Source organism: Rhagoletis zephyria, unplaced genomic scaffold, assembly GCF_001687245.7.
Source record: "Rhagoletis zephyria isolate East Lansing unplaced genomic scaffold, Rhagoletis_zephyria_1.1 Rzeph_scaffold_06139, whole genome shotgun sequence".
Taxonomy (NCBI): Eukaryota; Metazoa; Arthropoda; class Insecta; order Diptera; family Tephritidae; genus Rhagoletis; species Rhagoletis zephyria.
The window spans coordinates 22,043-37,795 of record NW_016163222.1 but is presented as its reverse complement, the minus strand read 5'-3'; the positions used below and the strand labels follow the sequence as shown (position 1 = coordinate 37,795).

The following is a 15,753-nucleotide window of genomic DNA, read 5'->3' as shown; positions in this document are numbered from 1 at the left end:
AGATCGATTACATAAAAAATCCAACAAACAAAAATATAATACTGTGTTTTACCTTCAATTAAGTAAGCTCACATCAAATCTGACAAGAACGATAACAAATGTGTTATCAAACACTATCAAGCAACAAACAGTTCTATTTAGGTTATAAGTTCATAATACGTAGAATTTAGAAAAAAAGGCCTTTAACATTAACAACAACTTAAACAAAAAAAATGCTCAAATACTTTAATTCTCTGTGGTGTAGTCGTTTTGTAACAGCGGGACAGTAAAAATATCTGGAAAGATTATAAAAATACTTTTTAGTGTCTTAAAATATATATATATATATATATATATCGTCAATGTTTTTGCAAAACCCCGCCCATCGTCCAATTGCAAAACCGCCTACCTTACGGCACTCAAATTTTACAGAAGAGCAAAAAAAACGGTTTATTTTTTGAAGGCATTGCCTTAATTAGTCGGTATTTTCTCTAGCTAAATCAAATTTACAAACCTGTCGTTTTAATAACGATTTAACGATTTTTATGCATAAATGTCGATGTCTGGAGGAGTTCAGGGTTACCAAATCTCATTTTTGCCACAGCGGCGATTTAGGCGGTTTTGCAACTGGTCGATGGGCGGTTTTGCAAAAACATCGACGATATGTTATTTGTACTTTGAAAATTAAACTCCTTTCAAAGCAAATATGATATATCTTTTTTAAGTTAGTAAAAAGGCATTTTTCTCATTTTTCTCATATTTCTGATATTTTTTTTTTACTTTTCCGCTGATACAGGAACGACTACACCTCAGAGAATTTATGTATTTGTTAGTGTTTTTTTTTAAGTTATTAGTCCTTTGAAATTTTAAAGGCCTTTTAAAGGATTAAAAAACAAAAAATTAAAAACTAGTTGTAAGGATGTACTCTATTTTCTTAACTAAATAGCACAGTGCCATACTCAATTTGCTAATTAAAAATTAATAATTTTATAAGTTAACTATTTTTTTAAGTTCTTAACGTAACATTACACCGCGTGTCAAAATTCTAAACGCACCACACATTAAAAGTCGTTGTTATTTAATTTTAGTTAGTTTTTTATAAAAATGTAGTTTCTTTTTTGGTAAAGGCTGTACAAACCATCAATATCTTTTCAGATTTCTAACAACCAAGTATTATCCTAAAATAAGCAGCTGTTGGGCTCTAAAACTTGATTGTCAAAAAAACCAAATAGTAAATATCTACGAATTTTTCGCTGCACGTTTTAAAACATTACCAAAAACCGGCTTGACACAATGACAATGTGTACACAAATTAGTTTTAAATGAAAAAATAACACAAAACAAGAACATCAGTAAATTTTTGTGTTTGCCTTTTAAAATAGACCGTTGGCAGCACTGATCACCTTTACAAACGTCATACTTTCCAAAGATGACTTACTCTAATCCATTAGTCGAACATAAACTATCGATTTGTATTTAATATGAGTAGCATTGCATTGCTTAAATAAATTATTTACCATTTCGTTTTTTAGAATGTAAAGTGTCTGAGTATGAAAATATAGATAAACTGGATATAGAATTTCCAAAATATAAGAATCTTAATATATAGCCGTATCTATTCAGGTGCAACCAAGAAGGCTGAGATTAGCAATACAGAACCATTGTTTAAGACAGTTGTCATTTCAACAAGTTGATGCAGCATACATACACATTTTTATACATGTTTACAAAGAAAACATTTGCCAAGCCGTAAAATTTTCTATCAAAATATTTATCTATATGTATTTATGTATACCCAAACTTGTAGTGTTATTAACTTGGAGTTGGTTGCCTACGCAAGCAAATTCATGAAAGTTGAGAAAATTCAACCCTGTTCGTATTAGAATACGTATTCGAATTCATGTTCTCTGCGCTTACGCAAGTACTTATGGAGTTTTTATCCCTTAAGAACATGTATATACAACTCAGCAAAGTTATAACTAAAAGAATAAAGTGCAAAGGGAAGGCGAATATAAAAATGTATTGATGAAGTGGCCGCTTTAAGGAGAATAGGAGGGATTAATGTATGGAAATTTCTGAATTTTACAAAAAAAGAGCATAATTCAAACCAAGCTTCTAAATAAATTACGGGCCGAAAATTACTAAAGTAGGTGTTAAAATAATGTGTAGACCCTCGACTACAAGTGTGTGGAATTATTTTTTTGGATCGGGTCAGCCCTTTGGACGGAACAGCCCGAAATAGTCGGGGCTACTACTAACCCGTATACCAGCTGTCAAACGTACGCATACATATTGGGGCTACTACTAACCCGTATACCAGCTGTCAAACGTACGCATACATATACGCACGCATACGCTTCCCTATGGAGTTCTAGCTTTAGTAGGGTTCTTCTTTAACTGAATTTCACAATGTAGTTGCTAGTTGTAATTAAATAATTTGTTGTTAAAATATCATTTGTGTAATATATTAGAAATGTCCACATGTGTTTGTAATACCTGTTATATATTTCCACTAAATTATTAATTAATTTGTCGGCGTCTGAAATTGCTGAGGTAAACTGTTACTCCCTTCTCTTATCACCCATTAAAATCCGTTTTCTGGCGGTCTGAAAGGACTGTTGTGTCGAGGCTCTATAACTCCACAATACATCATACTCTATATCTGCCTTTTTTCGTTTTTAAAGACAAAAGTATAGTATTTGATGACGACTCGATTGTATTTTCGATAACAATATTTGACTCGATTGTCGGCAGCACATCCATAGCTTTAATACCATGCTCGTTTCTGCACATCGCCGGCTAATTCAATTTGACATTTTATAAATGTAAATTTGTTCCGGTTGTTTATTTCTTCACAACGATAGAAGTCCTTTATTTATTTGCTGTGTTATTATTGAGTAGGTTTTGTAGCGAAATTCATTTCGATCATTCAAACTGAGATTAAAGACCGCACAGGAATTAACTCACTCTTAACCAAAAACTCCAACTACTAAATTTTTGTATTTGCATGGCGAACAATGAAATTATAAATTTCAATATGATTGTTTCGGTTTCCGGTAGCTATTTATGGACGGTGTTGCAGATTGAATGAACTACTTAATTCTGCTGTGCAATCGTAAACCGACGATGTTGTCGCGACGCAGCAAAGAAAAGGCGACCGCTCACAAGGAAGGCGTGGTTGGTAAGTATGTGAAAAAGGAAACGCCGCCTGAAATACCAGTGATAAATGTTTGGACTTTTGATGAGCAACGAGCCAAGCATAATAAGAAATCACTGCAGCGTTGTGCCAGCACATCACCCAGCTGTGAGTTTACTGGGCGAAGCTCTGGAAATTCTAGTCGCAATACGTACTCGTGCGGCAACGATACACAGTTCAATTCACAACCGGATTACTACCATGCAAGACGAGCACATTCTCAATTGCCACCTACAACAGCAACTATGCGATCGGTATCACAGACCCGTCAGCAGCGTTATGGCGTTACCGGTTTTTACGCACCAACAACTGTAGCAGCATCAACCACACAACATCCCCATTTTTATTCGAGCCATAACCTGGATGTTAGTAGCAATGGTCACGGTCATAATACTGCTAGCAACAATAGCAATAGTAGCAACAGCAACTATGTCAATATTGAACAGATAGACCGTATGCGTCGCCAGCAATCGTCACCTTTGTTGCAGCCAAATAATACGGCATATGAACAATTTCATCGTAGACACTCTGCCAACCAAAAGCATAGCAACTCATATGATGGTCGAATACGCGGCTTTGCAAGTGCTGACACAAATGTGGCATCAATGACTGATGGTATCGATTCCTATAGCAATATGCTGCAGTTGCCTCGCGGCACTACACCGACACCACCGCAACATTATCCAACAAATGCCAGTTATGTCGCCGGCGCGGACTCTTATCCCATCTATGAAAATCCGTTTAGGGTATCTTCCAATGCTTCCGGCAGTATAATCAACAACAACCAAACAATGAATAATTTCGATAGTCGCTCAACCCTGTCCAGTGCAGATGTTCGCTCTGAGTCACCTATTTACAGTAACACAACTTTGGCCGTTTCAAACAATAATATTCAATCGTCTTATGATCTGACTGCTGGTAAAGCAGCTGCCGCCTCTGTACAATCTCTGTATCATGTACCGTCAAGACAGCTTCACGCGCAATCTGCCGGCAATACAAACAGTGCCCAGAACGTTTTACAAAAAGTGCCATCACAGCAGTCCCTGGAGGAAGAATTGCCACTACCGCCAGGCTGGGCGATGCAATACACTCTTCATGGACGAAAGTATTATATTGACCACCACACACATACAACCCACTGGTCCCACCCACTAGAAAGGGAAGGACTGCCAGTCGGTTGGCGACGTGTTGTCTCCAAGGTTCATGGTACCTATTATGAAAATCAATATACAGGGCAATGCCAGCGACAGCATCCCTGCCTTACCTCATATTATGTATATACTACATCAGCCGAGCCACCCAAGGCTATATGCCCTGAAATACCAGTTCCTTACACACCGCCAGTGCATACACACAACGCACTGGTACCAGCTAATCCGTATTTGTTAGAAGAGATACCCAAGTGGCTGGCGGTATATTCAAATGCTGATTCATCTAAAGACCATATGTTGCAATTTAACATGTTTAGTTTGCAAGAGCTTGAGTGCTTCGATGGTATGTTGGTGCGTCTGTTTAAACAAGAGCTTGGCACAATTGTAGGTTTCTACGAACGTTACAGGTAAGTGATGAAGTGATGAATTATGCGGTAACATATTGATTATTTTCATTTAGTTTTATATTTTTAATATTGTTTTCATTTTTGTTTTTCAATTTAATAGACGTGCTTTAATTTTGGAAAAAAATCGACGCGCCGAGCAGGAGCGCTATTTACAAGAGTTACATACACAAGCCACACACCAATAACACTCCATATGAACCGTTATATATTCTATTGGAAAATTGTGGGTGCTGTGTTATATTTCTATATATTTTTTCCCCTATTTAATACATGATGCTTACGAATATAAAGAACATCTTATATAATTAGACTGTCTTGTTCTAACGAACTGTGAACTGTTTTCGTACTATCAAATGTTATATAACTCTTAAGTAAAAGTTTTATGTTACTGATTTTAACTGATATATTATTTATGTTTAATATTTAAGTTATTTCGAACGTTTTTGTGATTGGTTTTATTCTTGCTCTTTTGATTTAAGTATATATTCACATTTTCTCATTTCAACTTATATGACTTTTTGCAGAAAAAAATATATATATTTGTGCATGTGTACATTAATATTTTCAAAGATTTGTTCTTTATTTTACCCATTTTAAAATAAGTATGTAACGTAATGTTTAACGACACATTCGAATCATTAAAAACTTCCAACTGCATTTGTGCTAATAGAAAATATATTTCTGTCTAGCATGTATTTTATGGTAACAGTCAACAGAAATGTCTAAAACCTTAATCGACTCTGGGAACTAGCGTACTTATGGATAACCCCACCCTCCTTCCGCCGCCTACGGGTACAGTCAATGGGGAAAATGATTAATGTACATTCATATCTTATCAAATGTATCTATTTTTATTTGGAGCACCGTAAATCGTCACGTTATGTAAGTTAATTTTTAGGATGAGTAAAGCTCGAGCAAGGCAAGCCTTCCTCCACCAGTTAAATAAAAAAAATAAATAAAAATAAAAAATAAAAACAATTTCAATGATAACATATCGCATATTTAATAATAGCCTTGGTCCACAAGCTACTCGAAGTCACTTCCGAGTTACACATACGCGTTCCACAAGTAAGTTTTTAAGTGGAGTTTCTTTGATATACGCTCACAGTTTGAACTTTGCTCGAGTTTTTTACAAATGGCTTGTGGAACAAACCTAATATAACGATCAGTTCTGTGGGAAAACGCAATCAAAGTTTTATCAACTCATACAGTTTGTATACCACAAGTAATTTTTAGCAAAAAAAACCGACTTCAACTCCCATATAAAAATAAATATATATATATATATATCTCACGATCCACTGATCGGATCTTAACCAGATTAGCATGGGACCACCTCTGAGACACTACCTTTCCGATGCAAAATTATCGAAATCGGTTGACGTGGTCCAAAGTTATGCGGTAACATACATAAAAAATAAAAAATAAAAACAAAATAAATAAAAAATAAAAAATAAATAAATTAAAAAATATTCGGACGAACTGATAACCTCCTCCTTTTTTGGAAGTCGGTTAAAAGCACAAATGGAAAGACGTACATACATACAGTTACTCCAAAAAATTGAGCGTGCGGATCTTTTTGTTAATTTTCGCAATGTTTTACATGTTAAAAATTGTTTGTTAATTTTTTATTAAAATATGGCTTATACTCCATTTAAATCCAAGAATGATACTGTGTACAAAATTAAGAAAAATTTTAGTATAATAATGTTCAAATTTCAAATCTCTAAAAAATCGCGTTGGTTTTTACTGACTGTCCGACGCATTTTCTCCATATAAAAAATTTTCAATTTTTTTTATATATAAAAAATTTTCAAAACCCAATGCGAATGTTTAGACATCTACCAAAATTTAATGGGCTACAAAACTGCATACCTGAATTCTTTTTAGAAATTGGTATTAAAAATTTCGCGATTTTGCTGAAACTTTGCAGATTTTTCTTAATTTTTGTACACAGTATCATTCTTGGATTTAAATGGGAGTTTGCTAAAATATAAGCCATATTTCAATACAAAACGAACAAAAAATTTTTAGCATGTAAAACATTGCAAATATTAACAAAAAAGAGCCCAAACCTATCATTGCAATCTTTACGAAAACGTTAGAGGGGAATTCGAAATCTTCCAATGTAACACTAACTTTGATGAAGTTTTTCAAAACTTCAACACTGACAAAATTGCTCAATTAGCGGAATTTTTACAAAAAATTTTAGCTTTTTAAATGTAAAGTTTTTTTCTGGTTTAATCGTGGTGTACATACCGTCCACCTACTAGCTATCCAATTACTACTGGGCAAACTACGGCCTGTGCAAACACACGAGTATATAAACTCGTATACAAACTTCTGGGACTTCACACGTATACGTCAACAATGCAACCCTGCTTCTGTGCTTATACTTAATAGGTTTGTTCGTCGAGCAAAAAATTTGTACGAATTTGTACGAATTATCACGATTTTTGCCCAAATCGCGTTCGTGCAGACCAAAAAATTATCCAACACTCAAAAATTGTGAGAGCAAAGTGACAGTTCTCTTGGAGAGAAGTTGCAAATTCTTGCTGGAAAAAATTTTGCCAGCAAGAATTTGCAAACACGAAAAACATGTGGTTGTGGCGCATGGTTGCATTTTTGTCTATAATAATTTGAATAAATTAGTTCGTTAAATTTAAAAATTTATAAACACTAGCGATTTTTTTATGAAAAAAGGAAGGAAAAAACTGTTGATATAATTAATTTAGTTAATTCCAATGATTTGAACTTAATTCGGCTGAAAAAAATGGTATTCGCAATCGGAATGTAATTGCAACCAGAGTCGATTTAAGAAACCCGACAGCTAGTACGATGAAGAAATTGAAATGTATGTTAAAGAAAGGCAGAACAACAAGAAATATACATGTATATTCTGTTTTTGGCCATCCGAAAGAATTTTAAAAATTCTATAAAAATATTTTATGTTTGAAATGCAACCGTGGACGCCAGCTGGCAGCGAAACTTGCTAATTCCTGCAAATTTGCGTTCGTGCAGAAATTTGCAAGTTTCTCAACATGAGAGAGAATTTGAGAGAATTTTTTCTTACTCTCTGATATTTTGAGTGTTGGATAAAAAAATCAAACAAATTTAGATATAGCTAATTTTGCTATTTTAAATATAGGGTTTTATGACAATCTGTTTTGCCGCGACACGAATCATTTTAAAAGCAACCGAATTGTACAAAAAGTATTCCGAAATGTATACAATGTTTTGTTTGCAAAGTTTACGCGATACTCAGTTGCTTTATTTTACAAAATATAGTGATGGTTTGGAACGCGGCCAAACTTCGAGTGCAACCTAACAGCGCCGCAACAAATACGCACTAAAAGCAGCAGTGCCAAAAGAACACCCGCAGCAACTCCAGCCATAAGAGAATTATGGACAGCGATTCAGGGGTACCTAACCATAGCGGCAAAACAGCAGAAAATATATTGCGCCGATGCCCATGGAAACCAAACGTAGGAGATGGTCATGCAACGAGAGCACCAATTCTCATTCGCATCCCCGAAAACTTCACACCGAAGTTGTCGCCGAAATTCTCAGGCCCATACGTAATTGACAATACGTCTCGGGGAAATACGGTAAAGTTCGTTAATTCCGAGCGGCTCGATAGGCAATCAGAACCCGCACACCTGCACCAACTAAAGCCGTATCATCTAAAACTAAAGGTCCTATTATGAATGGCGACTGGTATAGTAGCCAAGGCTACCAGTATCGTACTTTGTGTTATGTATAGCGATTAATCTCAGTATACAGAAAAGCGCAGACAACGGCCGAATTTACTTTTTTGACTTGTACATTTCGAAGTAATTGGCAACTTTGCTCCGATGTGATCAAATCCGGGCATGGGGGCCACTATTTGAATCCACGCAATGACCATCGAACAAGCCCCGAATCCAACGATTGCAAAACGTTAGTGTAGTATGGCAAGGGCGTATCTGAAATCGTCGTATGGTATGGAAAGGGTGTATCACGCTGAAATACAAAAAGCCGTAACTAACTAAAAAACACACATTATGATGCATTCATCGAATTATAAGTCCCACATCGTTATATCCAATAAAAAAATCTAGTTGTGGCTTTTTCCCCCTTTTTGTGACAATGTGGGATGCGCCCTTTCCGTACTATACGACGATATGAGATACGCGCTTTCCATACTATACTAACGAAATATTTCACGGATCGCCAATCATGCCAAAAGCAACACCTGCCAGCTCGCGTACACCAAACATTAGTATCAACCGCGATGTGTAGCCGCCACAACAACAATCAACCGCAACGAACCACCAGTCGTCGAAAAGATCTCAGAGCGTGGATCGCCCAATGCATAAGGAGGCAACAAGCATCGGCCCTTCTTGGCCCTGAGGCCCGGACCACGCAACAGTGAAGCGAGGACAGAAATACCTGGTCAGAGACTAAACCACTTATAAACACGCACCCCACCAACACACACACACCGGCCGAACTACAATTTTTCTTCCACCGTAAATTATATTTATTTTACTAGTCTTTTTTTTACATACCTACTATTTTATATTTTCATGTACCTGTACTATATAAAACCAGTATGCATCACGCAATAGTTTATAAGTAATAAATTTAAACTGAACTAAAAAAATTTGTAAATTTGCAATACAAAATTATACGATGTTCCAATCACTCAAGTCAAGTCAAATTTCCGTTTCAATGTAATGAGAAGGAATTTTTGCGTAGATTCATAACAATTGGTGAAACATGGATGCGCCATTACACACCAGAGACCACAAACAAATCAATACGGTCGATAGACGATGCGTTCTGAAATGCATCAAGCCCAAAGCATCAGTCTCTTTTATTTCTAAACTATAATTGATAGAAATGTCAAATATGCACAACCACGGTTATATGCCAAATTGGAACTTAGTTGCGTAAATAAGACATTTCCATCAATTCTAGTTTAGAAATAAAATATACTGATGCTTTGGCTTGATGCATTTCTGAACGCACCCAGAACTAGATGGAAGTGCACCAAAGAAGGCAAAAACACGGCACCTTCGGCCGGAAAGACTATGAGCACGCACATATAGCATAATCCTGATCAGACTATTTCAAGAAGGAAAAAATCGACAATTGATGAAAAATGGAATGTTAAAATAAAGGCAAAACGATCGCAACTAACAAAGAAGTGCTGTGTTCGGAATTGCATCAAGCCAAAGCATCAGTCTCTTTTTTATTTCTAAACTATAAATTATGGAAACGCCTTATTTTCGCAATAAGTTCCAATACGGCATTTTACCATGGTTACGCATATTGGACATTTTTATCATATTTTAGAAATAAAAGAGATTGATGCTTTGTCTTGAGGCATTTCTGAACACAACCAAGAAAATGATATTCCACCATGATAGTGCACCTGCACATTCATATGCAATAGCAACAGCGAAATTGGCTCTAAAATTACGAAATGCTTCCGCACGATATTTTCCAGATCCTGGACCTGTGCGATTTTATCCCTTTCCAAACATGAAAAATCGGTTTGCTGGAAGAAATTTTGCATTCAATTCTGTAGCAAGAACCGAATCTGAAGTGTCAAATAATAAAATGATTATGGTTGTTTTTTTTTTAGATTTGTAACTGACCTAATGAACAACCATCGTAAAAATTCATGTTACTAACCTTAACTAGCTACTGATCCAGTTTGCAAGATCCGAAATATATCTCTAATAGATATTAGCATTCATCGTGGGGTAAATTTTCACCCCAACAGCATTTAGTATATTGTATTTATCTTCTTTTTAATTATTTACAAAAAGTGATTATTACAAATTTACTTCTTAATATTAACCAAATAAACTAATACTATTTTATGATTTTTCACAAAAAAAATGTAACTCTACGTTTGAGGCGAATTTTCATCCCACGATGTCAGTTAAATAGTGCATAATTGTATGGCTAAAGATCAAAGAGGTTATATTTTTTAACTTTGGGCGTCATTTTTGTAAAAGCAAATAGTTCCCCTGGGTTTTGGGGGAATTTTGTTAGGGATCTTGGGAATTTTTTTTAGGGGTTTTTGGAAGTTTACAACTAAATGTTTTAGGCACGATTAAACCAATTAAAATGTGAAGAACGTACGCGCACATACTTAAATATATGCATTTTAAGGGACAATGTTATGTATGTTATATACAGATACGTAATTTTAGGCGTGGAAATATGAAATTTTCTAAGCTAATAACAAAATACGCATGCATTAAATTCTACTAACTACACTTCTAACTCTAAACTTAGCTTAGTTATGTCAAGGTAAATGATGTGTCAGTCTCCTTTATCATATCCTCAAGCTGTACACCGATACGTTTACGTGGAATATCAATTTGTATAATCGAAACGGTAACGCGATCACCCACAGTGAGTTCTGTGTTTCTCATTTTACTTATATGTAAGAGCGCATTACATTCAACCCCAACATCAAGAAAGGCACCAAAGTGTGTGATATTAGATATGGCACCTGAAACGACAATAATTTAAAATACTTTAAATTTCTTTCCAAAGACGGCAGCAAGAAATCAGTCACACTACCTGTTAGCACATCTCCCTCAGAGAGCTCAGTTATGCGTGTTAAGCCTTGCTTAAATAGTGGTCGCTTAGCAAATTCTGCGCGATAGTCTTGAGTGAGCTCGCGTTGTAATGCCATTAGTACGACATCGAGCTAAGTTTTTTTATAAATACATAGAAGTTATGCAAATAAATTTAAAAATATAACATTGAAAATAGAAAAGATTTTACCCGCTCTTTTGGTATATTAAAATCCTCAGCTAACTCTTCCATATCACACTGTAAGGCATATGCTTTGATTTTGCAAATAAACGCTTTCGTGCCGATATCATTTAGCAGCAAGTTACATTTGCTTATGATTCTACAAGGCAATATATACATACTTAAAAATTATAAATTACAAAATATGTATAGAATAAATTTTACTTTTTAGCAACTGCGTAACTCTCCGGATGCACCCAAGTGCAATCAAGCAGATTTTCAATTTTCCCTCCTACAGTCAAGGGTTCAATGCGTATAAAACTAAAATGAGAGAAGAGTTAAAAAAGTTAATTTATAAAACCGTAAAAACGAGTTGCCACCCATCCCGGAGCTATGTCTGAATCTATAGTCCAGAGGTGGGTAACTTCGACGGAGAATTTTTGTAGTGTGCGAGAAATTTAGGTCACTGTGTGCGTGCGAACAAGTCGCGAGGTTGAATAAAGCTTTCGCTGCCTTCTAAAGCAGAGCGTGTATGTATACGCGAATATGCCCGCCGGACAGGCGCCGCCCAGGTCTGCTATAGTCTGATTTTTCGCGAAATCTATGAACATCCCATCACTGAATATATACCCTCGTAGTAAATCGGATTCATTGGATTTTTCCATAGATTTCACGAAACTCGGACTGCTATGAATTCAGTAAATCTGGATTATGTTCAAAACAGAATTTAAAATACATTCATATGTAAACATTTTATACACAAATCCATTTCTTACCCCGCACATTGTACAAATGTCTTTTCGCCTATGGATTTCACTTTTAATAAATCTTTGCGAGTTTGAAAAGGGCCATTAATTGAACGATGTTCTATTATTTTTTGAGCTTTTTTCTCACTCAAACCGGCAACATGCCTAGAAAAATCAAAATTTGTCAACTAATCGTGAGAAAACATAAAAAATTGACTCACTTCAACACACTTAAGCTGGCTGTGTTAATGTCCACACCCACAAAGCTCACACATTCGGAAACGACTTCATTTAAAGCCTCGTTAAGCGTTTTCTCTGGCACGTCATGCTGATACATGCCGACACCAATGTGACGTGGTTCAATTTTCACATATTCGCTTAACGGGTCATTTAGCCGCCGTGAAATGGAGACTGAAAAGTAAACAATTTTATATATCTGTTCTATTTGTGAAAATTGTCCTTTTAGTATATCTCACCTGCACTTATTTCATTCATGTCCATATCTGGAAATTCTTTACGCGCCACTTCGCCACATGAGTATATTGAGGCACCCTGTTCCGACACTATGCTATAACGCACGGTATTTTTGTCCAATATACCGTAATCGAATAAATTCGATAGCCAAAATTCTGTTTCGCGGCAGGCTGTACCATTGCCTAAAGCAATTATTTTGCAACTATGGAGTTGCAATGAATGAAAGGTGTATTGTATATTTATTTTTCATTAAATTTGCCAAAAAAAAATTAAAAATAAAAGATAAAATCTATATACTGTGTTACGTTAGACTCACTTGTGTCTTATAAGCATTTTAGCTAGTTGGTGGCCCACCTCCTCGGGATCACTGCTACGAGCATGCGGATATATCACGCCTGTTTCCAAAACATCGGCAGTCTCGGATATTAGCGCCAATTTGCAGCCATTGGTGAAGCCTGGATCAATACCAAGAATACGTTCGCCTTTTAGTGGAGATTGCAGCAATAATTGCTTTAAATTCTGGGCAAAGACATCGATTGCAGCCTTTTTGGCCAATTCATTTAAATCGCTGCGTATTTGCCGAGACAAAAGGGGTTGCACTACGAGAAATAAGAAAATTTGTACACTGAAAATTGAGTTACAAAAATTACAAACAATTGCATTCGCTTACATTTTTTACTGTAGCACTCCTCGAATGCCTGCTCAAACACCTGGTTGCGTAGCGGATAACGCAGACCTTCATTCATAAATAGCTCGCGTGTAAAGCGTTTAATATCGTTTTTTACATAATCTGCAGTGATTATTTTTACAGTCAGGAATTTTTGCTTCTCAGCACGATTGATAGCGAGCACCTGATGTGGTTTTAAATAGCGAACATCTTGTTGAAAATCATAATAAGTTTCATATTTTGAAGCATCTGCTTTGTTCTTCGAATGAATAGTATTATTATTGTTATTCAATTTGTTTTTAACCGTAATTGCTGCCTTTTTAACAGCTGCTGTACTGGGATCTTTAGCTTTAGAGCACTTAAGCACGATGCGATGAACCTTTTGACTGGCGAAACGTTCAAATAAAGTTTTCCAGTATTCTTTTTTTTTATACTTACAGCCTCCGCATTTCTTCCAAGACACCTGTATGCTTGCTAATATTATGCGAAATTATGTGACAAATGCCCTGCAATACCTTTTCCACACTCTCCAAATCTGGATTGTTGTGATCCACTAACGTTTCTAAACGAACCTCAGGCGCCTCCCCGAATAGTAAACGATCGGCAGCATCACCTAAACCCAGCGCTTTAGCACGTTCGGCAAGTGAACCTTTGCTAGCGGGTTTATATGGCGCATACTGTTTGTGAGATATATATTATAACAAAAGTTCGCAAGCAAGCTATTTAAATTTTCCATACCAAAAACTCCAACTCCTCATTACTTTTAGCACATAAGATCTCTGTGCGTACTTCTTCTCCAATCTGTTGCTCTTTTTCCAATTGAGTGACTATCGTTTCAGCGCGTTTACGCAGCTCTACGATTTCCGTGTAAGAGTTTTTTATATCACGTAAACGTTCAGGTGTTATGTGATTAATCAAATCACGACGATAACGGCAAATGAAGGGAATGGTATTCTCATTCTCCAACAATTGTACAATATTCCTGGCAGTGCTAGGTTCAACGTTCTCCTTTTCGGCAAGTAGTTCATCGACGCGCCACACTTTGCGACGTGCTATGAATGATATAAGGGCATACGTACACACATAGATATAGGCGTATTTGATAGTAAATTCATACGTTATATTCGTACATACCCCAAAAGGAGCTGCGCCCAGTGTAAGTATTGGACTCACGAGATGGCTTGCTTGTTTGCGATTCTGCACGTGAATTGCATTGACCATCTGTTGTATCTACAGGCGCTGCGACTTCAGGATCTCCGATAGTCAAATCCAACTGCTGCTGCTCAGCATCTCCATCCTCCGCAACTTCTATGACATCACAGTCAACTTCAATCGTGACACTTGGTTTCTCTTTGGATTTTTTAGATCTCGACGCTGATTTTCCGTCCTTTTTGGTGCGGTTCTCTGAAACTTTGGCTGCTTCTTTAGTATTACCGGTTTTTTTTGTTGTAGGAAAACGTTTTCTATGAACATGCAAAATGAATAAGTGTGTAATAATGGTAAGATATATAAACGTTTGCTTACCGGCTAATTGCTGCGCTTCCAGTGGCAACTTCTCCCCCAGACACTGAACGTGCCGCAGCATCTATTCGAGCCAACTTGGTCGGAGGAGGAGAAAAAGAACTATCACGTCGCCTTGTTCTAGACACTGTGGGAGCATCTTCGTCTGAATCAGACAGCTCTATAATCTGCGTGGCTCTAACTGCAGCTTGACGTCGTGGGCGCCCAACCATAGTGCGCGAGTAAAACAAAAACCGCAAACTGGAATTTACACAGAAAACAAATTTTTACAAGCGCCAACAACGACTATTTTAAATTAAAAGTAGACTCCAGCAATTCACAAATTTTTAATTCCGTATACTACGAAAAAATGTGAAATCCCGCTACAAAACTGTAAATTTGAAAAGCACGCGTTCATCAGCTGATTTCTTATTCCAGTCTCACACGTTCCAATTGGTCGAACGACATGCTCATCTTAAACATGATCAGTGTTGCCACTGATTCTTATCCTATTGCGCCATTCTACAATTGCACATTTGTGCCAGTTGGTTTGAAACGGAGTTCGCGTCCGTTTTACATCAAGTTTCGTAAATGAATTCGCCGCTCATTTGGTTTTCCGGCGACAAAGAACCGTGACGAAAAGTGCTCGATGCAAGGCGAATTTATACAAGGTAGTGCTCCCTGCAAGATAGGGCTACCAGCAATTACAATTACAATGATTACAATACAATTGTAAGATCAGATGATTTCTTCGCTTTACATGTATTTCGCTTTTGATTTTACTTATTTTACAGCAGGAGGATTGTTCCGTGCGCAGAAGTGGAAACCTTTTGACTGTCATTCACCTGGGAGTGGTCAGAACTGATTCTTG

At 36.4% G+C, this 15,753-nt stretch overlaps 2 protein-coding genes across 4 annotated transcripts; one reads left to right on the top strand and one right to left on the bottom strand.

The window, feature by feature from the left end:
• The first annotated feature begins 2,748 nt into the window (after positions 1-2,748).
• On the top strand, positions 2,749-5,285 carry LOC108372893 (scaffold protein salvador). Of its 2 annotated transcripts, XM_017628691.1 has the most exons (3): positions 2,749-2,876; positions 3,040-4,733; positions 4,834-5,066. In XM_017628691.1, exons 2-3 carry the CDS (start codon positions 3,067-3,069, stop codon positions 4,916-4,918), a joined length of 1,752 nt encoding a protein of 583 aa, XP_017484180.1. In that variant the 5' UTR covers positions 2,749-2,876; positions 3,040-3,066; the 3' UTR covers positions 4,919-5,066. The 2 variants fall into 2 exon arrangements, with proteins under 2 accessions (XP_017484180.1, XP_017484181.1); XM_017628692.1 differs by having other exon boundaries at positions 2,749-4,733; positions 4,834-5,285.
• A 3,563-nt stretch (positions 5,286-8,848) lies between these two features.
• LOC108372892 (S1 RNA-binding domain-containing protein 1) lies at positions 8,849-15,338 on the bottom strand. Of its 2 annotated transcripts, none has more exons than XM_017628689.1 (13): positions 14,907-15,338; positions 14,517-14,845; positions 14,121-14,434; positions 13,821-14,059; positions 13,386-13,768; positions 13,032-13,314; positions 12,718-12,917; positions 12,463-12,652; positions 12,272-12,406; positions 11,721-11,816; positions 11,526-11,676; positions 11,319-11,448; positions 8,849-11,247 (listed from the first exon to the last, which is right to left on the bottom strand). In XM_017628689.1, exons 1-13 carry the CDS (start codon positions 15,113-15,115, stop codon positions 11,033-11,035), a joined length of 2,874 nt encoding a protein of 957 aa, XP_017484178.1. In that variant the 5' UTR covers positions 15,116-15,338; the 3' UTR covers positions 8,849-11,032. The 2 variants fall into 2 exon arrangements, with proteins under 2 accessions (XP_017484178.1, XP_017484179.1); XM_017628690.1 differs by having other exon boundaries at positions 11,526-11,655; positions 14,907-15,329.
• Positions 15,339-15,753: the final 415 nt, after the last annotated feature.